Genomic DNA, 24,979 nt, shown 5'->3' on the forward strand with positions numbered 1-24,979 from the left:
AAAGCAGTGACTATTTGGGGTACGTTAACCATTTTCCAAAACGAAGCAAACATGAGGAACAGTCAACATTTCAAATGTGCAGTGGCAGCTTCACAGTAAAAGCCATCCACAGATGTTTGCTTGTCCCATGGCTTACTTTCATCACATTTGGTGCTAACATTGTACATTGTCTGTACATATTTGATGAACAATCAGGCGCTGCATCTCCAACAGAGCGGAGGAGCAGAATTTAATGTCTACAATCTGATGCCCGGCCCGGTGTGACTGTGGAAGTTCATATCGCAATGCAGAAAAATGCAGAAAGGTTCCTTTAAGGTATTCACAAACGATGCCCTGTCTTACAAATGTATCTTCAATTACCCATGAGACCTTCTTTTTATTAGATTCTGTGGTTGCCTTTGTGTTACTCTAATGGCCTCTGGATTCAAGCATATATTACGTTTCAAAAATCAATATCATTGATTTGGATATCCCCTGGTTTGCTTTAGCAAAATACAACAATGGTTTTTGACCTGTGATCAATTCAAATAATGCATTCATCCGGTGGTAACTGAATCTTCCATATTGCATTTACCCAACCAGCATTTGTACTATTTATACACGAGGCTGCAGGATGGAACGCTGACTGCGCCACAAGTGCATATTCTTTACAACAAACTCATCATGAACAGCAAAGCTGGAGTAAGGCTCAGACCATTTCACATGACTAGACAGTATGAAGAAAGAAAACCATCCTGATGAGAATAAAACATTTGTCAAAATAATATTATTTCCATGGTATTGTTAAAGATGAAGAGAAAGAAAAGCAGCATCAAGACAGAAAAAGCCTGAAAGAAGTATAAATGACAAAAGAATGGTGTAATATTAATGCAGGAAATGTGGGATTATGTGATACAGATGGGTGAGGATCAGGATTTGATCTTCTTAAAACAGCTGGGAGTATAGGATTGCATTACAAGGAAGTGTGGAAGGGTAAAGATTGGAGGAAAGAGGAGATACAAATAAATCCTTAGGGTGTGAAAAGAGGAAAAGGATGGAGAATTCTCACCTCCATGGGGGTGGATAGGGTGACAGTAGGGGAGCTGAGGCTACGAGGTCGTCGGACTTGGGGCTCATGGAGGTGGTTGTTGGAAGCATTGGAAGAGGAGGAGGGGGTGGGTGGNGGGGGGCCAGGGCCAGGGCCGAGGCTCCTCCTGGGGATGCTGCTGCTGCTGCTGCTGAGGTGCTGGCTCCGTCTTCAGTCAGCTGTCAGTGAGAAAAGCACTTTTAAGGTTAGGTGGGGTTAGAATAAGGCAATCAATGTTGTTGGCGTAGAAAAATAAACTTGTTGTCATCATAGGTCATGCTGTCGGCTGATGCTTTTCTGCACCGGATAGGACTGGATGCAAGGTTTTCTCTCAGGGAAGTCATAATAAAAAGGTAAAAAGAGCATGGTTTGTATAGGCCCAAGAAGATAGTCAATTCTGTTGCTTTAAAGAGGTCATATTATGCTTTTCAGGTTCATTTGTGTATCCTGTGCTTCTACTGTGACATGTTTGCGTGCTTTAATGTTCAAAAAGCTCTTTATTTTTCTCATACTGCCTGGGCTGCAGCACCTCTTTTCATCCTCTGTCTGAAATCAGAGCCCAGTCTGTTCTGATTGGTTAGCTGGAAGGCACTGTTGTGATTAGTCGACGTCTTAGAGATGTCCCAACCCTTAGCCTATCACGTAAATTGTTTTGTAACGCTAACCAACAAAAACGCCAGTGTTATGTAGTGATGTCACTATGGTTTGGGTAAAAATAGGAATCCAATCGAAGCGTTTCAGGCAGGGAACTCTGAGATCTTAGCCTTTGCAGACCATTTACATGCACAAAAACCAACACATTGCAATAAATGGAAAATCCCAAAAAGCAAAATAGGACCTCTTTAACTATTATGATTAAGAAGATGCATTGAGTAACACAATGTAATTCCAAAGTGTCACCTAAAAGCCTAACCCAAGTGGCTGGTACAGTGGGCCATGACGTTAACCCAAAAACAAAGTCATCTTTGTAAAATAAACCAGTGGCAGTATCCTCTCCTTCGGAGTAATAACACAAACAGATGAAAATCAGAGAATGAGAAGACCATGTGATGAAAGACAACAGATGTATAATATCATCAGCGGTGTTCTGATAAAAGCAGAGATGAGAGGAGGGATTTCAAAGAGGAGAGGCAATAAACATACACCCAGTCCCATGAAGCAGTCTGTGGAGCTGCTCCATTTGCAGACAGAAAGACAGGGGGAAGACGAGTGGAAAAACAGGGAAGAAATGGGAAAAGAAGTGGTTGCAGTTCCATGACAGAGGTGACCACTACAGAGCTGCACTTCATCCAGAGTAGCACACAAAATGCTAGACAGGAGGAGGAAGACATACAATAAAGTTGCAGAAGAGGAAACCGGGCAGAGAGAACGACAGAAAAGGAGACTGAGGCTGCAGAGCTGGGTCTCTTTCCAGCATTCTTTATGGCTACACAGAGGAGAAACACAGGGGGAAAAGAGGAAGAGGTCCGATACACAGGCCATGACAGGGGCCTAGGAAAGGCCCGGTCCTATGCATAGAGTCCAGCTCAGCCTTCAGACCTGCTGTACCTGCACAATGGGCCTAGTCCACGTAGTGTTGCGGTTGTTATGGTTGACGAAATAAGTTCTTCCTTTGCCGTCCTTCCTCTCCTCCCATCCAGGGGGCAGGCCGGGGGTGGTCAAGGCGTAAGCAGTCGATGAGGGAGACTGGCCGGGTGTAGAGAGAGCAAAGCAGAGACAATTCATCAGTACAGGCTGGTATGTGTGTGGAGATGTGGAGGGATAAAATGGTAAAATCACAAGAGCTTTAAGTGATATTCCCCATTTCAGCTGCGCAGCAAAGACACAATGTAGGAAAAACAACAAGAGATGATGACTGGATACGATGTGAACCTGTGGTACTAAAATAAATAAATCATTATCCCTTTAATGAGTGAACTACTAACCATTTGTAGTATAAAGATGACTGAAATAGACAAATAGAACATTAACCCAGGTGATATTTTAGACAGGCAAGATAGCACCCTTAAACACAGGACACCAGAGTTGTCCCGAGCAGGACCAGGACCTGTTTTAATGTATGGGTATCAGCTGATCAAAATCTTAAACTTTAAAGTACTCTACTGTGCTTGTCCACCACAGCTTGCTATTGTTGCAGCCTACTTACCTTCACCATGGATATATGTAATCTTGGGTTGTGTAAATGTAAAATATGAATTGAGTTGAGACACTGAGGATGGGATGCGAAGTTTACAGAGTTAGAGGTTTTAAACCCGTTAGTAGAAGTGTGAGTTGCTATAGTTACAACCAATCCAAGAGAGTGATACATCTTCTCTTAAATGCATAATTTCACCTCAGCTGGAGCCTTCTAAAGTGACACTTGTATTCATATAATCTTAATAGTTTTTAACTGGGACCTCCAATATTTCGATCAAGCAGCTTGTGAAAAAGAAGTTGTTTCAGATGATGTGGTGTTCAACCGTGATATCAATGTTTCAGGGACATATATTATCAATATTTAAAGTGAACACAAATCACACCGGGGACTGCTCTGATCAGAGACAAACAAAACCTTGATATCCCTTTTTGTCACATTTTTGTCACCAGAGGCCTTACTCAATATTGAGTAGCAGGTTGCTACATCAGGGGACAACACATGTGCACACACAGGTATTACTGTATCTAAGTGACAACTGCAGAACTAAATAAGGACTTTAGCACGTCACTACATCGCCAATAAGCGAACTATATAAAGACAGATTAATTCAACCATAGATGGCTTCTTCTGTCCATTTCTGAAATGGTGTCATATTAGAGGGTTGATACAACTTTTTAAGTGACAATTTCAAGTAATTTTTAAGCAAGGTAAACCACAAATGTCTTAAAGACTTAATCGTGACCTTTAAATTGTCTATAAATGTAAAAAAAGTTTACAGAATTCCTTTATACATACAGCAATCAATGTGTTTTGTCATGTTGTTTATTTTACTAGATTTTCGTATTCACTTTTATTGTTCTATGGTTACCCAATGCTTGTCTAGTCCTGCTCCAGTAGTGTGACAATGTTGAAAATCAAGCTTTTTTGTAGAGAATATTCAAATGTAAGCATACTCGAAACCTTTAAAACATTAAAACAGTTAAAATTGTGAATGTTCTAAACCTTTAAGACTTTGTACAGACCCTGATCATTCATGAGAATTAAAAAAGAAAAATTGCCTTCTTGGATAACATAGTAGTGAAAGTCAATGTGTGGCTTTCTACCCAAGTGCAGGAATTTCTCTAAGTGACTCACTAGACAGGGACCTGGGTGGTGACTGGGGACTAAGAGGTGTACGACTGATTAGGTTTAAACTTTATTTAAACTGATATTACCATGGACTCCTCACCACCTGAGACTGTTTGAGCTCTCGTTCTTCTGGTCTGGGAGCCCTGCTGCTGGTAGATGACAGGGGAAGATGGTCTTTAGTTCACAGTATGGTATGTTTTCAATGCCAGGGTAGGAGGAGTTAAGGGAAAGGGGGGAGTGTTTCTGCAGCAGTGAAGTGAGTAAGTGCTTATTCCAGAAAGGGGGGAGTTGATTCTCAAAGGAGGTGAGGAGTGACAGAAAGGGGGGGATTCATCCACGAAGCAAATGAGCTGTGAGGTTAATGGAGAGCAGGGTGGATCACAATTAATTTGTAAGTCACCTCAAGTTGTGATTGGCTGACATGATGACACAAAATAGCAAGGTGAGGACAACTTTTTGCAGTGCAACTTTTGTAAAGTCAAATCAGCTTTGATATAAAGCAAGAAAAGACGATGAATTTCCCTGCACACTATATTTAATCCCCAGCCAGTGCAGCATCTTTAATCTAAACACAAGAGAAAAATGATTCAAGCTACAGTAACACCAGAGAGAGAATCTAGCTCTGTGTCCTGGACATTTTAGAGCAGCGGAAGGGAATTGCTTGGCTGAAGTTCAACGAATGGGCACCAAAAAGGGTTTGAATCTCAGAAAAAGTGTAAGAAATGATCAGATGCAAAGGGAGACAAATATATAGAATGCAGTTTCTTCCAAACAATCAAAGAGATTAGTAAAATGACATTTTCAATATAGCTCAACCAGCATTGCTTGACAAATACACTGTATGTGACATTTTCTAAACTACACAACCTGGAAGACATTTAACAACCTGATTTTCACTTAATGGTAATATCACTACCATCCCAATAACAAAACACAGCCGTTTAACTTCAGTAAAGAATGACCTCAATGTGGACATACATGCTCAGATCTGTATATTAGCCATTGTGACTTATAAAGGCAACACTCAGCCTCCAATCAAATAACTTTGGCAATATTCAATATTTTTATCATTGTCAACAAATCTGAAGACCAAAACCAATACTTAATTGAAAATACTAACATATATTGTGTCTGAAGCAAAAGCTTGACATACAGAAGCATATTTGATTGTGTTGTGGACCTGTGTTGTACTAAAACTATTTAAGAAACAACATCAATTAGCCAATGTTCATGTTCATGACCATGAACACAGACAGTGTAGTTCATTATGAATACACTAAACTGCTTCTGTTAATACTCGCAACAGCACTCAATGTGTATTTATCCATGACTGAAAATAGTCCTTAGCAAAAACACTATTCACTCTTGTTTGAGTGTCATAAAAACTACATATGGCAGCTTTTTTGAGGAGATAACTTAGCCTTTTTTCATGAAACTACATATTTATGATTTGTCTATCTTCAATAGGAACCAATGGGTTTGATGATATGTGCCATAGACAGATGTAGGTCAATAAGAAATAATTGAATGACAGATTAACATTCTGTTGGTTTTGGTCTTTTTATGAGAACGACGAAAAATATGAAATAATACCACCCTATTCCTTTGATGATAACTAACTTGTTGCCACAGGTGGAGGCTACCTTTATCCATGGACAATGTCATATTCATTGGGCTGCCTACACACACACCTAATATCATTAGGAATTGTGAAACTGTAACTGACCTTCCCTTTGTCCTGGTTATAACACATGCTGATTATATTTCTTGACGAGCCTCGTGTATTCCAGTACTAGACTAATCATTCATGGGAAAGGCTGACATCAGCACCTGTACTTTTCCTTGGCTTGACAATGCCAAGCTCACTGCTGTGACTCAGCCCTGTGACAAACATCTGACTCAGATGATCGTGTGACAGTTTTCTCGAGCCGAAACCCCACTGATGTTATGACTCAGGAGGACTCTCTGTGGATTGTTTCATCTGATGTGGTTCTGTCCCTAATTTCACTTGGGAATGATTTCTGCTGGAATGGTCATTCTGCTGGCAAACAGCTGTAACACCAACATTCATAGAACACATAAAAACACTGCTGCGAGTGAATCACAAAGGGCAGCGAGTAATAGTGGGAGGAAGAGGTGTGGTAATCCTACAGAGGCGAGAAGAAAAGGAAGAAACAGCCAAATCGAAGAAGCATAGAGAGCGGGAAGGAAAGGTGAGGAAGAAGCGCAATACGAGGCTAGTGCGAAAGTGGACATTTTTAAATGCAAAGAGGAGCAAAGGAGGTGATTTTGAGTGTGCTACACCAACACCACTGCAACATGCCAAGAAAAGGGAGGGAGTCAAGAAGATGGAGAAAAAAGGTGGGGGTTTAGAAATATGTACCATAAGAGGAGCAGCCTGGGCCTGTTCACTGACACCATCCGTCATACTGGAGGACCGGAGTCTGTTTGACAGCTGGTTCTGCTATAAAAAAGAAAGCAGGAAAATAAAATAAAACACTTACACCATTAAGTCATTTAAATGTGGAGTGATTGAGGTTTTTATTACAGGAAATTGCAGTCTCACCAGAGCAGAGCTGGGCCCAGGCAATTCGCCGTTGGTTTCGGGAGTGAGCGTCAGCCTCAGATTTAAATCTTCAGAGAAGTCCTGGGTGACGGGTGTCGACGGTAGTTGCGGGGGCAAGATGTTGGAGGGGCCGGGCAGCGGCTGGGCCTGGCTGTCGCTCGGATCCTCCTCTGTGATGAGCTCCCAGGACTAGGGGGTTAACAACGAGACGTGGACATGAAACAATAATAACATTTCGGTGACCTTATCACTGGAGGCAGCTGAGGCTCAGTATGTGTATGATGCGTGTGCGTGTGTGTGTGTGTGTGTGTGTGTGTGTGTGTGTGTGTGTGTGTGTGTGTGTGTGTGTGTGTGTGTGTGTGTGTGTGTGTGTGTGTGTGTGTATATTCCTCTCTCACATTGTCTAAGTCTCTGGGCTCCATGTGCTCGTTCTCTAGGTCTTCACTGATGTGGCGCCTCGAACGGAAAACACGATGTGCTTCCTGATGGATCTGCCGCTGCTGATTATCACTCTCAGTCTCTGAAATCACATCCCTGAAGGAGAAGAAGTCGTTTCATACAAAAGAAAGTGTTACTGTAGGAAGTCACAAAATGAATGCTAAGAAACTTGCCCTGAAAATGTGATTACGGCATTATTGCTGCCATGTAAATGAAAACAGAAGAAGCTTTAAATAAATGGAGGTAGTATTACAGTCAAATTGCCTTAAATAACTCAAACCCAGATTCATTCGTACAGAAAATGGATATATATATATTTTTGTAATAAAGTGAACACATATGTGAATTTATATGTTGTGCAAAACTAAGATTTCCTTGTATAACCAAAGCAGGAATATATTCTACAACAACAAGAGAAGGAAATAAACCAGTCGTACATGTTTGAGGGCCGTTTCCACTGTGTACTGCGGTTGTTGTGGTTGACGTAGTAGGTCCGTCCAAGGTTGTCCACCTTCTCCTCCCAGCCGGGGGGCAGCGGAGGGAGCAGCTGCTGGGGTCGCTGGGAGCCCGAGTCAGCGGACTCATCCCATCCCTGAAAGAGAAAGTTCAGACCGTTTGACACGAGGCCGGATGAGTAACTCAGTGCTAAACCGCGGTCACAGATATCCCAGTGAGCTGACAGCTTGTCAGACACTCATGAACTTCTGATTTAAGAGGGGACTCAAGCATGGAAACACATTAAGGATGGTGGATTCACTTGTAGCCGGTTAGAACATGTTGCTGTGTTGTGGTTTAAAAAGTATTTGTTAGAATATAAAGATGGTTGTTTTCGGTTTGACAAACTGTTTGCCAATATCTCCTTGACCACAAGATCTAAGACTGCGCTAATGTCCAGTGACATAGCACTACAAGTATTTACATTTTGAGGATACGTAAGTAGAAACATTGATAAATACTGAGCTGTTGTAATAAATTGTCGAGGTACAGAAAGACAAGACGTTTTCTGCTAAAGTCACAATATCTTTGAAGCCTTTCACTGTCTGAAAATGTCTAGCACTCTTCCACAAGAAATCCACACTTGAACACACAAAGTAAAAGAGGAGAAGCTCATATTTCTCTAAATAACAGGCCGTATTGTAAATGGGTTTTCCATACCCTGACCTGGATAAGACTTTCACCAGATTCTGGCAGCAAGCTATTGTCCAAATTCTTAAAGAGAATAATAAAAAGACGAGCCATCCTTTCTCCTCTCACCCTAAGCAAAAAACACAGTTCTATTGGTCAGAGTCTCACTTTCATTTTTAGGCTTGGATGTGTGTTTTCTTTGAGTAGAAGGAAGAAATAAAACTAGATTCTGGTTTGGCTTCATGTTATTTTGAACAAGAGTGAAAAGCATGCCTTAGGTAATGCTAAGTCAGCAGTTAGTAGCCAAGTCCTTACCTCAGCCTCCTCCCTCATGTCTCCAGGCTCCTCCTCAGGTCCTCCAACTTTGGGCAGATAGGCCATCTTCAGACGCAGATAACCCTTCACCCTGGACTTGTGACTAGAAGGATAAGAAGAAATGCACCCTCTTAAAAAAACAACATAAAAACCAGGTGGTCTGCACCCTCAGAGCCCTTATTAGGCTCAAATTGAGAAATGCAGGGGAGTTTCCAAACTGCCTATTAGCACCAACTGCTCTTTCACCTTCAGTGTTCAACTGACCGTCACATGAACTTACTGCTTTCTGGAGACATCAGTCAGTGTAATAATCTTTCAATGGCAACTCAAATTGCTTAGGGGCGAAGACTCGGACACAATTTAACTAAAGAAGTTACGTTACTGGTATCCAATTTCACATCCCGTGAGTCACGTCTAGCAGAAACTGACCTTCTGGGCCGCAACAGGAAGTCTTTAAACGTGTAGGGCCGCTCCATGGCAGGGTCCTCTGTCTGCAAATGAAGAGGAGGCATTTGTTGACGCTAATCAATTGAACACACAAACAAATACACATGTTCGACAGGTTTAAAAATATATTGAGTGATGATTTGACAGCCATCCCAGGATCATTACGCAACAGGGAGCTTCTCCTGTTACATATGGAACAGCAGAGAGGTTTTTTGTTATTCAAAGCAATCTCACACTGCTCTCCACGGGCCAAACCAGTCCACAATGGCTGCTCACCACAAACAGCTCTGTGGAGCACCACCGAATCAGCCAGTTTTTTATATCAAAAGTACAACCTCATTATAATTTGAGATGTGGTGAAGCTCCAAGAAACAAACTGTCCGTCAAATCGTAGGAATAAGGAATCGGTTTCAAGCTTTGTAGATAATGCATCTAATTGATTGTTTAAACACATTGCTGTTTAAAGTCTGAAACAAAATGATATCTACCTTATGTGTGACTCATTAATCAAGATACGAGCTGGCATAAAGTTTCATGTCGTATGGTGACATTTTTTCAGTAAGTTCAAGCTGGTAAAAGGCAAATGTATCAGATTTCTTCAGATGATTCAGTATGGCTGAAGGCAAGAACAGTGATGACTAGTAATGTCCAGTAACTATGAATAATTCTTCCTATAACACATAGTCATTCAAATAAATCGAATAAAAACACACCAAAAATCACATCATCTGTATAAGCATAGCAGTAGCTTCTTCATGCTCAGTTTATTATTTTAAAGGCTAAAATAAGATTTCCAGCACCAGGAGCAAATACCCTCTAGGCCTAAGTCTCTCAACATGACTCAGCTGAGGCTTTTATCTTCTGCTAATTTCCCTGAGCTTATGGGAGTCAAAAGGGACATTAATAATTAACCCGGACACCTTTTACTGAAATGCTTTTTAGGTTACAGAACTCCAGAGAGCCTCATCAAGTCTGACAGTACAGTCTCAGATGAGTTGAGGAGGCGAGAATGATGAGTTTATTGGAGCCCTTTTCTTACATCCAACCTAAACTCTGCATGTTATTGATTGTCGAAGTTTGAATCTCACAGAAGTCCAGTTTTCATGCGAGTCAATTTGATGAGTGGAGATCTTTTGCATTAGCTGTGAGGCTGCCCGCAGGATACCCTCCTCTGTTTATATTCCAGACATTCTGCTTTCCATTTCTAACAAGGAGTGTGCTGTTTCATCACATCAACACACTACTTGTGAAGCTAGCACTTTCTCACACAAGAGAAGCACACACAAGCACACTTTTTGTCTGACCTTGGCAGAGGTTATTCAGACCGAGCTAAATTGTAGATAAGAAACAGCCGAGTATGCGAAAACGCCGATATAACGGTCAGTCAGTCAAAACACTCACATGCAGACATAAAAAGAAATGCAAATAACTCACCGGTAAATGACTGAGAGGAACATCAACCTGTCCCAGGAAATCATCTCTGGTCTGGGAAAGGAAACAAAGAGGTCACCTTCAGCAGCTTGATTTTAGAATTAGCATTTTTTCATTAGTGCGACTGGGGAATACCAACATTTTCAGCAGGGGGAAGAGAGGGGGAAAACCACAATGAACCACCAGAAGGTCCAGCAGCATTTTGTGTTTAAATGTCACAAAGAGTGAAAAATATATAATTGAATGGACAGCCCCATCCAGAAATCACTTCTAGCCTTTTCTATGAACACCTGTAGTAATCTGTGAATCTCATATGGAGGTGAAATTATGTTTGAGTAATTTTATACCACATATTGTTTAACAAAAAAAAAGAAGAAGTCATACAATATTTGCTCTAGTATTAGGCAAAAATGCTTTCTATTTTCTCTACCACAAGTGTTCATTGCAAAAGGCTCAGTATGGGATTGTATTTATGAATAGGTGTTTAGTTTCATTTGATAGGAGAAGAACCCGTGAGCCCAGCAAGGAAAAACAACACCCACTGCCACCAGATTGAAGCAAAGTCAGCAGGACAGAGGGAGTGAAGGATAGAGGTGCCAACAGGGGAGAACCAGGGAAGGATTGTGTTTCAGATTCAAGAAGCCCGTAGATTTGTCCATCCTTTTCGTCGTAATTAATGCAGACTGAGAGGAAAAGGGGGAGTGTGACGGATGATCGGGCTATAGAGCAGCAGCCTCCAGTATGATTACCTGTGTGAGATGGAAAAGGCCATTCTTGGAAGTAGCCTGTGAGTGGGACACAACTGATTTAGACAACAGGCAATACCTAACAATGATGTTTGTTTGAAGTCTCTGGTGTGACAGGAAAGGCTGAGTTGAAACAATGCGTGGCACTTCTATTAGTGCACTGTTTCTCAGTTTGAGTTACGGTCCACCAGTGGATTGTGGGGAATTTCACAGCAACCTGGTCGTCTGCTGTGCTGCACACATTTAGTTTATTTCTTTCTTATGTTTTAATAAAAAATACAGGACATTACATTACATGTCATTTGTTAGACGCTTTTATCCAAAGCGACTTACATGCTCAATACTGTGGGCAATCCCCACAGGAGCAATTTGGGGTGAAGTGTCTTACCCAGGGACACATCGACATGCTGACTGCAGTGGGAATCGAACTTGCTATGCCCTGATTCGAAGTCCAGCACACTATCCACTGAGCCACAGCCTCCCTTGTGCTTTTCAATGTGCTGGAATCTATAAAAGTAGCTTCACGGCTGCACAAAGTAGCACAGTCAAAGAACCTCAGTATTGAGCTCATATCGGTCATATCGTCTTGATTTGACATGTCATGTTACTTATGGCACCTTTTTTTTAATTTGAGTCAGTAAAAAAAAAAAAGGTTAAAAACCACTTATTAAGTCCTTAAGCAAACCTAGTCTGGTGCTAATTATTAAGGTATACAGCAATCAGTGTTTTTGTTCAATCTGATTAACAGACCTGCTTTTTCTTGGTGAAAGGTCACAAATAAGTCACATAGAAAACACAAAGTAATTAATGCACAAGCACGTACACAGGTCACACACACACACACACACACACATCCAAACACCTCACACACGTGACACATCAACAAAGTCTAAATAATATCTTCTTGGAAATGTTATGCTATGTTATCCCAGTATCTGCTTTCATTTCCCAAACCAACAACACAATTAATTAACTTCTTGCATAACCATTGCGCATGTCCGGTAGTATTACACTCTATCACATGAGTTGACTTACAACCTACAATTTACATTTATTTTGAATCACTTAGTTGTACCGTTTTATAAATAAAGTTCAGAAAAACACTCAATGCTGCAGAGATGTTTTCTAACCAGATAAGACTTTAAGGACCGACGATGCTCGATCCTTCAAAACGTAGTGGCACTGTGGCGTGCTTCCTATGGGATAGTCAGTAGAATTGGCACCATCCCATGGGGGATATGTACTCTTGGGACAAACGGCTGTTTTTTTCTGTCCTTAACAATAACAAGCGTTTTAAGCTGTGGGTATGTGTATGCAGAGGGATATAATTGCAGAGTCATCAAAGGGTCACAGTTGAGCCTGCAGCTGCCTCCCAGGGCCAGGTTACACTCAGAGAGGGAGGGAGTCGCCGACGACCAACAGAAGGAGGGACCAAGAGTGAAAGAGACAGATGAAGGATCGTAAAAGTAGCTCAAAAAAGTAAGAGAATAAAACTGAAATATGTCAGTTCACCCATCAAACTTACATCTCACGTAGTTGTCTGCAGATATGTTTGGGGTTTTATATATCCTCCTCTGGGATTTCCACCTCAACCCCAGTACAATAGGGGTGAATGCAAGTGGATTTGTGTTTTTATAAGAAGTGCAAAGAGACATTTAAGACATTCACAACAACATTCCATCAGAAACAATAGGCCTCATTCACTAACCATTCGTAAGAATAAACAAACTTCAACAGTTCTGCAGTGCTCCACCCAATTTGGACTGAACCCTCTTAACTTTAGATTTGAGAGATGGGAACCTGAAGTGCAAATATGCTAACTCCTGCAGCACTCTAGGACCCTGCGCTCTAAGAGCAAAACAAATGTTCGTTTCTACTACTTTGCTGCTATTCTCCGAGTATTGTCCTAAACCTGCCCGTAGCATGCCGCCTCGGTATAAACGTCACCCATCTCACCCAGCAGATACAGTAACATTTACAGACTTGTCAGACCCCTGTAACCTAAAATAGCCATAATGGACAGTTAGCGCCATTAATCAATAGCACAAGTAGGCTAAGTAATATGTGTTGGTTAAATAACTTTTGATGTCTAGCTAGCAAAATAGAAAACTCAATCTCCCTGCAGCGACCCAACCATGGTGAAAGTGTAATGGTTGTTGAGTGACCATTGTTGTGCCAATGTTTACATATTGCTTAATTTAACAGATTTGGGTCTTCTTTTAAACAATAGATACTCCTTTTGTTTAGCTCTGAGCTTCTCTGCTGGTTCACCCTTCTCCCCGCCAAAAGACCTTTGACACACCGCTTTAGGCCACTGGCCCAAACATAGCCCACCCACTCTTACACATGAACTAGGAACAGAAATAAAAATGGAAATAAAACTGGCCTCTGCACACATCATCTTGCCCGCATTTAGCAATGCTAACTGTAGTTGCCCTGAGCTGCCAAGAACATTTTTATGAAGAGGTGGTAACAGACAGAGTTTATGACATACAGAAACCTGGAGCGGGTCCAGGCTGGCACTGAAGTGAGAAAAGGTTCTCTCAACTACTCGACAGTCTCGCTGCTGACACACAGAATTACAATGCCATGCATTGTAACCAAGATCAGGGCTGACCCCCTGCAAACAATAGCAATTAGAAACCCTCATCAATGATACTGGACCAAAATAAAAAGAGAACCCCCCACTCATCCATCCAGAATCCAGTCTCAGGTAAATATAGCCAGCCCAGTGGCCTGCAAAAGCTCTTTGTGAATGACGTCGAGGCAGGGCCGTAACGAGGGCATGGCACTGTGGCATAGCTGTCTGCAGCTAGTCTCTCTGGCACACACACACAAAACACACACCCGTAGTATCCCATGCACGACTCTAAAAAGGGGGCACACAAACTCTAGGCTACCAGTTGGGGAAGACCCGTCATTATGGTCTAAATGAGGATTTCCTTGTTGCATGAGAAAAGGGAATGCCCTGGGGTAACACAACACCAAGTCTCTTTAAAGAAAGGGGAAAGTTGATGTGTGGAATGCATTCAATTATGGTGGTCAAACATAACACTTCACATCTATTAAAAATGTAAATGCTTGAGTGGAGAACAGCCAATATTAGCAAGCCTCTATGAGAAAAACAGAAATATTTTATCTAAAGTTTATTTTGGATTTAAAGTTAATGGTCAGGATGCAAGAGAACAGTAACTGGCTTATCATGATGTTTATCATGTAATAAAAGCCTGGTGAAGGCCCTAGGGCACTGTGGCACACTACAACGGTATTAATTGAATCTCCTTGTTGTGGTAGATATTAATTTTGTGTTCAGTGACATTATTAAAGATGCCATGAGGATTCTTCTCAAGCAAAAGCATTGGGAAGCAAAATTGTCAAGACTGTATAAGTGTGAGGCAGGCACAATAATTAAGTTTCTGTTTTAGAAACGCCTACTATGTACTTCTAGTAATCCTGTTATATTTGATGACATCCTGAATGGGTATTAGTCAAGAGCTGCATGAGAGAAGTGTGGTACAGAATGTACTTGAGAGGAAAGCTGCTGATGATAAGTCAGGTAATATGACACACTAATTAAAAAGTGAAACCTTTAGATCTGTTTTTCTCCCGAAGTTTGAGCTGCACATGGGGGAAGAACAGACAGAAACATAACAGGACTTTTAAAAATCAAAGATTCGGAAGGCTTGTCCAACTTTTGATCGTAGAAATGACATCTTTAGTTGTTAACCACTTGTGGAGCAGCTGCGAGGATACGGATCCATAGCAGCCTAGAGCCAAGGAAGACATGCCGCCTCCCGCTCTCAAAATCAACAACCACACTAGAAACAGACTAAAGATAGAAACAGCCAACTCTCAAAGAGCACTGGCTGCAGTTAAGGGTATTACCAAACTTAAGTGTCACATTTCTGTGGAACAGAAGACAACAAGTGCAGTGAATTGGCTGATGTGTGTAAAACCTCAAACGCCTGTGGTTTTAAAGTGAAAGAAAGCCAGTGTCTGTGTTTGTGTCATTTAGCTTGAGAACCGTGTCTGTGCTTTTCACTTCCCAAAATGTCACCACCCTCTTCCTGCACCATACGGAGCTCTTCTCAACTTGGCTTGATTCAGAGTGACAAACGAGATATTAAATGTGTGAGGCATCTTCCAACATTTACCCAATTTAGGTAGCACAATGTGTTCCTGAATCTTATTTGTTATACCCATGGCCCTACTTAATGCATACTCCCTCTTTTGGCAAGACAACATTCAAGCTATCATGTGTTCAACTAAATGTCACATGAGTAAGTTGACCTATCCACTGTTATTGTTTATGATTAATTCGGAAAGTGATATCTTCATCATCACAACTATAGATTGTGCACATCTCATTGTTAAATGCCATTACAAAATTAACAAAATGTTTCCATTAAACAACGTTTTCTGTCATACTTTAGTTTTCCAATAGTCTTTACCTTGGGATTATTCCTCGTTGGATCATTGCAAATGCTCACATCCTGATCTCCACCTGGAGTAAAATAGATCTTGAAATGCGGCTGCCTCCTGGAAGACTCCCCACTGATTTTGAAAGTACAACCATTAGATGTGTTTCTTGCTTCCATTAGCTCTGTCTCAATGTCTGTTTGGTTCTCCTCTCTAGCTTTGCCATCTGCACAAGTCTCTTGGTTTTGATTTTCCAGCAACGGCATCTGATGCGATGATCTTCTCTCCAGTCGAATTCTGGGGTAGCGTACCACCTGGCTACCTCTTGAGCTGGTAAAGCCAACATCTGTGCATTCTGCCTGAGATGCATCAGCCTGTGGCCTGCCCTGGCTCTGATCCTGGTTATGGTTTTTCTGGAGCTGAAACACTAGTCTCTGTGTTCCACCATTAACAACAGAGCACTGGTCCACACTCTGCTGCTGGACAGACCAGCCGGTGCCCCCATAAGGGTGGATTCTGAAATGTTGGGTATCGGAACCATCTGCAGAGTCTCTCTGGATACAAATACCACCAACACTGATACCAGGTCGGCCTCTGCTGTACATAGTATGGCCATTGGGGCCAATGTTAAAGACCCTGTGTTTGGGCAGGTTCTGCTCTGTTGGAAGAGTTTGTGAGTTTAAAGTTTCTGGGCTGTAGTACGGAGGCGGCGGCTGTCGTGGAAAGTCTGTTTGGATTTCTGGTTCTGTATAGGCAGGCGCCGGCCCTGGAGGAGTATAACAGGGTGGCGGGACATCATCATCAGCAGTATGACCACAGGAATCTCCATTACTTGATCCATTGGAGCGCTGAAGCGAGATGTGCATGGAGGAGCTCTTGGTGGGCCGTGGCTCAGTGTAGGAGGCAAGCTGGGGTATGAACATGGAGGAGCTGCGTTTAAGCGAAGGCTCCAACCGCGAAGCTCTTGGTGGAGCATGTGACGCAGCTGGCTCCGTTGAATCTGGAGGTGGCTGCATGCGGAGCGTCGTTACCACATCACTGTCTCCCTGCTGATCCTCAGAGTCTCCTTCCAGAATTTCCGGGGCTGTGTTACTGCGGCCTGAGCCGAAGTACAAACGCAGACGTTGAGCCATTTTCACCAAACGTCCCGCAGCTCCCGTTCCCTCTCACTTTCTCCCTGACAGGCTGTTTGCTTCTCTCCTCTGGATCCACTCTCTGTCTCTTAGTGTCGCCCACTTCTCTCCTCTGGCTGGCTGTATGACTGATCCCCCTTTTTTTTTTTTCTTCCACTCTCATTCACCCCACCCCCCTCCCACTCTCTCTGAGTCTCTTTCCCAACTTTCCTTCCACAGTAAACTGTATTAAGGAAATAAGTGGCACCACAAAAACTAAACAGCCCCTGCAAAAGAGCTGACAACTTTACACTGCACACTAAGTGGGTAAGTGGGGGGGGGGAAAAGAAGGATCCCTGTATGCCACACTCTTAGCACTACCAAGCACAGGCAACAGACAGCAGAAATAGCCTGAGCCCAGTGACGGCTAGCATTCCTGACATGATTGGATAAGAGCGGCCGGCGCTCCTGGTTTCCGAGGTGACAGTAGGTTGCTTGTAAGTCATGTGACCACAAATGGCCCCAGCACCTCAAGTTACAACCCCATGCTGCCCTCAAGTGCCAACTGGCCCTCCAAACACACCCCACTTCCCATCAATGACCAAACTCTTAGGTCCATGCAGTCTGGCAATTTTGAATCTCAATAAGTTACCTCTTCATTTTGCTATACCTCCAACCTCATTACTAAAAACTGTGTCACAACGTGAAAGATCCAGTTACACAGCTTTATGTGTGTTGAGACCAAATGAGGGCAGTGTTTAAAGACAGGTGTGGTTTATGCAGAGACCTGAAAGTAGGGGGGTAAGGAGTAAAGAAAGGTGCCATTGGCTCTCCCAATTGGCATAGCAGCTGGTGTTATCCATCGCAAGGAGATCTCTGGCCATAACATCAACATTTCTACTATTACTGATCTGCCTGAGCATCCTGCCATGTCCCCAAGGAAAGGGTGGGTTTAAAGAAAGATAAGGACAAATCACAGAATGCCCCCATAAATCTGACAATGTAGCATCCATATCCTTTTAGGTAATAGTCACAACAGGAAGCGATGATTTCCTTACTAAATTGTCCCACTAAAAATGCTAAATGTATCAAGAAATCTGGAGGACAAATGATCTCTTGTAGCTTGGAAACAACAAAAAAGGTATAAGGAAGTTGCTTCTAAAAATGGACCTAAAAAAAAGGAAGAGGCTGAGTGAAGAGCAGAATATCTGACAGATTGCAGCTTTGATAAGGCAAACAGCACCGCCTTCTCGGGAGAAAGCATCCAAGTGTTCTTCAAACAGAGTAGACTACGCCATCTCCCAGACACTGCCAAACACTTAACTGTCTGGTGGTGTTATAAGCCACAGTTTGCTTCCAAAAACCACCCAAGATACGATCAGCTGTGATCGTAGTCTGCCATACTGAAATCAGACAAAAATTATGATGCTTAGGCACTTATGCACTATTATGCTACAGAACAAGGTCAAATTGATTAAGACTTTTCAAAGCATACAGTACTGTACATTCTTGAGAGAATTCTTAATACTGCAGCGATCGACCGTTGGATCAGTAAATGGGTGTTTTGTACTACTTTAGTAGGCGAACTGTCTGCCTCCTTGTACTGAACTGACAATTCGGCCTTTCAGAACTGCATTGTCCAAAAACTGTAACTAATTCTAAGTATGGTTTAGTGCTCAGTGCATTATCGTATCCATCTCTAACTAGCTGACAGCCATGTCACTGATGGTGGTGAACCGCAGTGGAAAAGTACAAAAAAGAAGGAGGACAAAAAAAAAGTATACCATTGTGGACAAGAGGGCATCAAGAAGGCACGCTGTATTGATTGAGGCAGAGAAACAGCAAGAAGAAAAAGACTGTAGAGCAAGAAGAAATCGTGGCTTGGCAACCAGTTACACTTTGCGATGACACACTGCTTACAGTGTTAGGCACAGTCAATAAATGTGTGTGTGAAATGTTATGGAGAGTGTTCTGTGTAAAGAAACAAAATGCCAATGTGTGGTCCAATGGCAGCAAGCCCAGCTTGCCAAATGACGTAACACGTCTGCTTCAAACAAAGCACCATAATGTATTGGAGGTCTATTCAACCTATCTGTTACATTCTATGTTAGCTGTCAGCTTGATATGTAGTTCTCCCATATTTTGTAGGCACTTACATTAGTTGAGGGTATCTACAGCATTAGTATCTCATTTATTACTCATAAGTGAACCAGTTTATCATACAGAATGCTTAGTCAAACAATGAATCTTTCCAGAGAATTAAACATGCGTAAATGTAATGGATCCAAGAGACAAGCAGCCCCTTGAAACAAATACTGGCCAGCGGTGGAGGAGCTGCCTTGGCATGCACCTTGAGATAGACACAAAAGCGGCTCCTCAGACATATAAGGAGAGGACTGGGCTTGAGACGCCTAGTGCTATGCTGTGTCTTCCTCTTCTATACAGCAGCTGAGAGCTCCCACTGTACTGAGGAAAAAAATAAAGCTGCCTTCTTCCCTGCAGACATTCAAATGACTGTATGGGATTTAATCATATAATGTATCTTAACTTTATTGAGTTATCAGGAAAATTGGTATAACAAAACAAAACTCAAATCAGAAGCTGAAATCTTTCGACCTCCCACATCGGTACTCCGTGCACAAAGATGTTAGCCTGCGAGGCCCAGACAGAATGTGCTCCATCCAGCCAAGAACATCAACACTATGTTGGGCTGCATCCGCTGTTTGTTTTATCAGACATCAAACTGAGAACACGGACTCCAGAGTTACTGTGAATCCATAATAAACAAATATTACTGCAGCCCTAAACCCCCTAATCTAGTTGTCATGGCAACTGAGAGCCCACAACAGGCTTAATTTAACAAGTGAAGGAAACCAGTGTTCTAGTAAGTGGTGGAAATTGGAGAGATTTGACATGAGAGGAATGTAGGAGTTGTTAGTGGACCACAACTCTCTTAAATTAGAGCAATAAAACTACAAGATACACAAACTGTACACTGTCTATGTCAATGTTTTTACATGGGTACTGCAGTGTATTGGTTTTATTGAGTTTTTCTGACCTAAACTGTTGTTGATATGATATCAAATCTAGCAATATTTTTCATGAGATTAAAACGTGTGACGACAAAAGGTGGTGTAGACAAGGTCAATACAATTGAATCAAGGATTTCTATGATTAATTAATAAAACATCCCATGAAATCTTCCCACTTCATTTTCGACACAACAAAATGTATTGGCATAATTGACACTGAACTATCAAGAAGTTAAACTGCAGACCCCCATTATCACCAACGAAAATGGAACGAGATGCTAGAGAAAATAAGTGGAAAATAAATTGAATGAAGAAAATTAAAAAGTGTCATGAGGTTTTGCTGTGGCTGGAAATAAATCAAATCAAAAGCTGTCAAAACATAACAGACTGAAATTTAAAAAAGGTTTGTGTTGTATATGCAACAGAGGGAGGGAGGGGGAACAGGTTATGTAGTGTGAAGCTTACCAATCGGTTTTCATCAAACACCTCAAAGAGTAGCCTGTGATTCTGCGGACACACCTGTGTTGGCAACAAAACAGTGATTATACAGCAGCCAGCCAGTGGTTATAGAGCTAAAGCAGATACATACAAACACTTTGAGAGCAACTGTGTGCTTGCTTTTGAATCACAATAACTTGTGATTACTTTAACTAGAAGATAGTCAATCTTTAAATGACGTAGCATAGGACTAAACTATAATTCTTTCATAAATAGCGAGGAGTAATCACACACATGTAGATAAGCTTCCAAAGTCCAGTACTGTCACAATGATTACAGTGTGAGTTAAACTGCAACCAAAGATTTACAACTCTAACACTACCACTCTAGAGTAAACAAGTGCAATGCCAGACTATCGTAGTGGAGAGTACCGGGAAGAGGGGGAATCTGACACATAATGAAGTACAGTGAGGGGCGAAATCATAAAAGAATGGATTGCTGCACTGATGGTACCATAAATTGCTCATCATTTGCATCGCCATCTGCCCTGTCTCAATGTTTGAAAGGTATCAATGTGCTCTAGGCCAATGCATCGTTATAAGGGTGAGAGTAAGCCTGAGCCAGAGTGCATTTAGCTAATGAGGAAGGGAATAAGTCATTATACATTTATATAGGCTAAGAAAACCATTTTTTATATATTTTTCATGACACAACTCACAGCATCCAGTTACTGCCAAAATAACTTAAACTAAGCGGACACCTATTATAAATGTGCTTTAGTTACGGTCGACTTTATAACTGTGTGAGTCTATTAGTGCTAGTATTTGTGAATTGGACTGTATCTGCAAAAAGATTCATTAGTATAGATAGAGACCAATTTCACATCAATATATATATATTTTCCTTATTGATCAGGTGCAGTAAGATGCTCTTTGCTTGGCAGTGCAGTGTGGGTTGCATTATACACTTGGACTTTTGCCTTATTTGTTCAGCACAACCCTTTTATGAATTTGCCCCAAAGAGTTTAAAACCTGAACTCACTCTGAAGTAGAATTCCTCGTTCCATTTTGGGTTGAGGGTCTGAAAAACAAAGTAAAGATAGGGTTATTAAAGCACAGGTAACAACATTATTAGTTAAACAGAAAACAAAACAGACTTACAAAACATATCTAACTTAGAGAGAAAAAACGGATCCCAAGTGAGAAATTAAACTCAATCTTGTGCGTCAATAATCCTTTTACGTTGTTAGCGCAGGTTTGTAGCTAACATGTCCCGGTGATTGGCATTAGTCCCTAGATTAACAGCCATGAGGATTATCATCCACTTTCTGGATGGATCAGCTTAGTAAGGAGATGCACAGACTCTCTCCTTCTGCCTCACACATTTGATTGTATTGGACTCAGAACTATGTGACACTTCTCATTAAAATTCCATTGTTGATTGCAATGACTTAAACACTAGAATGTCAATGAAGCCTTCATTTTACAAGCAAGTCTGAATGATAAACACTTTACAACCTTTTACAGCAGCGATAAAATAACATCTCTGTTAAAACAACTGCAGAATTACAAATGAACCCACTGCCCTTTGACAAAAAGCCATAAAGTCAACGATGAAATAATGAGGAATTCCAGAAAAGTATACCAAAAATCAATCATTGTCATTAGGTACTGATGCAGGTCAAGCATGGCTATTCATGTATCATTATTTGTCATGCCATCCTGCCACAAGCCATACTCTCCAATGACAAAGATGTCATCAAAGGTGTCCCACTTAAAGACACACAGAGCCCATGGAAGAGCCGAGCGGGGATGCTTCATTTTCTGCTCCACATAGCAGTGCATTGTCAGCTATTTATATCCAGTAAGGCAACCATGGCCACTGGCAGCATATGTGTGCCTGCATGGAGGCCCGAGCTGCCGACTGCAGCAGAGGGTTGGCTGGCAGCTACATGTAGCTAACCTAAACAACCAAGAAAGGAGCCATTCCTAAAGATATAAGAAGCTAAGTCAGGATACATAACAGTGTTGCACCCCACATGTATTATACAACAGGTACGGTAGAATAAGATTCTGCATTACATGAGAACAATATGTGATCTATAGACATTTGTAATCGTATAGACCAGAGCAGTCCACAATGTGAGCAAGGAATATATGAAATTACAGCCCACTTTAGCCTTAAAATATCATCTGAATGTACTTTACACAAATAGCAAGTAATAGCTCCCCCTGCTGTGAATAGATTTCCTCCCCAAAATAGGCCACTGGGGGAAAAAAGGGCTCGCCTTTAACACTGTACTGAGCAGAAAAGGAAGCACTGCCTTCTGGTGCCTTCCTGTGGTTAACGACCTCAAAGATTATGTGATTGCCTTGATTTAAAGGAAGTGTGGTAGTCGTGTTGGGGTTGGGAAGGTTTCGTGATCTCAACACTGTGACCTAAAATTGGAGTAAACAAAGCCACATTCAAGTGGCGGTACGGTAAATGAGTACTGCAGGTGTGGGAGGAGATAAGGTCTGAAATTCATAATACATGCTACAGAGGCATTTCTACCTTTCTTACCTTTTTAATGGTTTTTGTCTGGATTAGGGCTAGCTCTTTGTTTTCATCCGCAACGTACAGCGATAGTTTGACGTAAGGATCGCTGCCGACAAAAAAAAAAGGAAATGTTACAAAGTCAGTGGAGTGAAAAAATATGATCTTTTCACAGTTCTCTCTTTTTAACAGCTTGAGCTAATTCAAAAAAGGTACACATCTTCTCCTCACAGCCATACGAGTATTTATCAAATAATATCTCACATATGTTAGCATTGCTGACAAGATACATTTCCATATCAAAACAATAATTTTCCAATTTCTTTCAAGACAAATCTTATTATACACAAAACGTAAACAAAATTATGATTTAAATCGGTTATTATCTGAGTAAGAAGTAAGAACTTGACCAAACATTAAGTGGCAACCTTAAATACCTGGACTTTTTCCATAGTTTTTACTATTAAAACACACCGTTTGGTCTTGAATGGAAAAATCATAGTGTGTTTGTAAACCCTAGTGTGCCTCATCTGAGGTTTTATCATCATATTATCAGCAAGTGCCAGAGCTCACATTGTTAGGCTACACTCTCACACTCTGCCTGTTCCCAGACCTGAAACCTGAGCCTGCCACCAACACACCAGCAAGAAAAAACTGCTTCCATTCGGGTATTTTGAGATAAGGCTATAATGTGTTATTGACAAAGCAAGAGCGCTAAAAATAGAAACTGCTAAATATTTTTGAGGTGAGCAGCGAAAAAAGTAAGCAGAGTATGGTGGGTATACTGGGTGCTGCTTAAAAATAGCCAATTGGTTTATTTGAAGGTGCTGACAGCGTAGAAAATGTCCAGTGAGTTCTGTATAGAGGCAGAGCCGCACTTTTCAACACACAGACCAATTACTCTACTGATCCCAGTCCCAGCAGGCACCGAGAAACAAAGTGTCAGGTTATAACCTTTCAAAAACCTCCCTGAGAGGAAAAACTTCTCACAAGTTTCTGTGGTCGTGACATTGGACATTTTTTAAATCACTAAAAATAATCCTGCTTAATAACAAACCTGTATAACAAATCACTCGTACACATGATCTGCTAAGTGTTCTTATTTCATTTATGGATACATGTATTGTTGGTTTCACTATTCTTGGCGTACAATGCGTATATTACATAATGCAGATACAGTAGTAGGCGGCACTATCAACACAAACACGCTCAAGATTTTGTAGACATGATTCTGTATTGTTCTCGCATTTTAGAAGTATTTTATTGTAGGCAACAGAAAATATCTGAATAGATAATTCTACGAAACACAACGTGCAAATTTAGATTATAATGCAGTATCTGACTTTAGAGTAGAGCTTAAACTAAAGATTATTTTCATTATTGATTGACTATTCATTACTTTCTTGATGTGCAGATAAATAATAAAGATACATTATTTATTTATAGCGTTCCATGATACACAAATTAAAATGATCGAAGCAAAGAAAATGCTCAAAATATTAAATCGCATAATCTTAAACACATTAAAAGCTGAAAGGTGAGTTTTGATTTATGTTTAATCGTATATTACCATCGTATAACAATGCCCATCACAATATCCTAGAGCTGCATTATATCATTATTACAGCATCAAATTGAATTTTGACTGATAAATATTACGTAAATGAATAATCTGTGATCCAAAGATTAGCTGATAAATGTTCTCAACAAATAATTGACTCATTGACTCATTGGCTTCAAGAAGGGTCAAAGATTTCCCATAACGCTTCTGGTTCCTTTACATTTTCTGCTCCTGAGCTGTGTTTCCTGAAATAACTTAAATCAATGTGTTCACCATCTGTTACATACAAGTTATTTCAGGACACACAGTAAAACATCATGCTGCAGGCTACATGAAGAATGGAGACATACACTTCTTTACACCAACACAATATCTAACGTTCACTCTTCTGAGATGATGACACCAAATCTCTCTTTTCCCCAAGAAGAAAATGACATTTTGATTGCAGTGGCTAGACTCAACACGCAAGGTAGAATCTGATTT

The 24,979-nt window shown here is 41.2% G+C and overlaps 1 protein-coding gene across 1 annotated transcript in view; it reads right to left on the minus strand.

Annotated features, from left to right (window-relative positions):
* Positions 1–24,979, minus strand: part of nedd4l (NEDD4 like E3 ubiquitin protein ligase) — a 48,473-nt gene that overhangs the window by 17,527 nt on the left and 5,967 nt on the right. The window contains exons 3-16 of the mRNA XM_010774158.1: positions 22,963–23,044; positions 21,442–21,480; positions 20,428–20,481; positions 10,657–10,707; positions 9,205–9,266; positions 8,776–8,878; positions 7,773–7,927; positions 7,296–7,431; positions 6,898–7,086; positions 6,715–6,795; positions 4,418–4,477; positions 2,615–2,752; positions 1,214–1,245; positions 1,049–1,136 (exon numbers count right to left, since the gene is read on the minus strand). Of these exons, the coding sequence (XP_010772460.1) occupies positions 1,049–1,136; positions 1,214–1,245; positions 2,615–2,752; positions 4,418–4,477; positions 6,715–6,795; positions 6,898–7,086; positions 7,296–7,431; positions 7,773–7,927; positions 8,776–8,878; positions 9,205–9,266; positions 10,657–10,707; positions 20,428–20,481; positions 21,442–21,480; positions 22,963–23,044 (1,270 nt within the window). The remainder of the gene's footprint in view (positions 1–1,048; positions 1,137–1,213; positions 1,246–2,614; positions 2,753–4,417; positions 4,478–6,714; positions 6,796–6,897; positions 7,087–7,295; positions 7,432–7,772; positions 7,928–8,775; positions 8,879–9,204; positions 9,267–10,656; positions 10,708–20,427; positions 20,482–21,441; positions 21,481–22,962; positions 23,045–24,979) is intronic.

The sequence above is a fragment of the Notothenia coriiceps genome, unplaced genomic scaffold, assembly GCF_000735185.1.
Source record: "Notothenia coriiceps isolate Sejong01 unplaced genomic scaffold, NC01 NC01_scaffold00013592, whole genome shotgun sequence".
Lineage (NCBI taxonomy): Eukaryota > Metazoa > Chordata > Actinopteri > Perciformes > Nototheniidae > Notothenia > Notothenia coriiceps.